Below are 343 nucleotides of genomic sequence, written 5' to 3'. Positions count from 1 at the left end.
AGCAGCAGCAGCAGCGGCAGCAGCGGCAGCAGCGGCAGCAGCGGCGGCGGCGGCGCGAAAAAATATGACCTGCAGACGCTTTACCAGCAGCACAAGGCGCTGCTGGAAGCAGTTGCTGTGGCCAAGCAGCTGCAGCAGCTGCAGCAGCAGCAGCAGCAGCAGCAGCAGCACGGGGAGAGGGAGTGTGAGCTGCGAGCGTCTCTGGCTGCTGCGTCTGCTGCTGCTGGTCTTCCTGCTGCTGCTGTTTTGTCTCTTTGTTCCTTTGCATGCATCAAAGACAAAAACCCTTTTTTAAATAATGCTGTTGTGCTGCACCTCCAAGTCACCCTCGAGAGGCTGCTGC

At 59.2% G+C, this 343-nt stretch overlaps 1 protein-coding gene across 1 annotated transcript in view; it reads left to right on the top strand.

Moving 5' to 3' along the window:
- Nucleotides 1–343, top strand: part of ETH_00038595 (uncharacterized protein) — a gene marked incomplete at both ends in the record, with an annotated part of 6,187 nt that overhangs the window by 966 nt on the left and 4,878 nt on the right. The window contains one exon of the mRNA XM_013375383.1: nt 2–343. Within this exon, the coding sequence (XP_013230837.1) occupies nt 2–343 (342 nt within the window). The remainder of the gene's footprint in view (nt 1) is intronic.

Source organism: Eimeria tenella, genomic scaffold (genome assembly GCF_000499545.2).
Source record: "Eimeria tenella Houghton genomic scaffold, Eth_scaff2737, whole genome shotgun sequence".
Taxonomy (NCBI): domain Eukaryota; phylum Apicomplexa; class Conoidasida; order Eucoccidiorida; family Eimeriidae; genus Eimeria; species Eimeria tenella.
The sequence above is the reverse complement of the archived record's forward strand: the minus strand, read 5'-3'. Positions and strand labels throughout refer to the sequence as shown.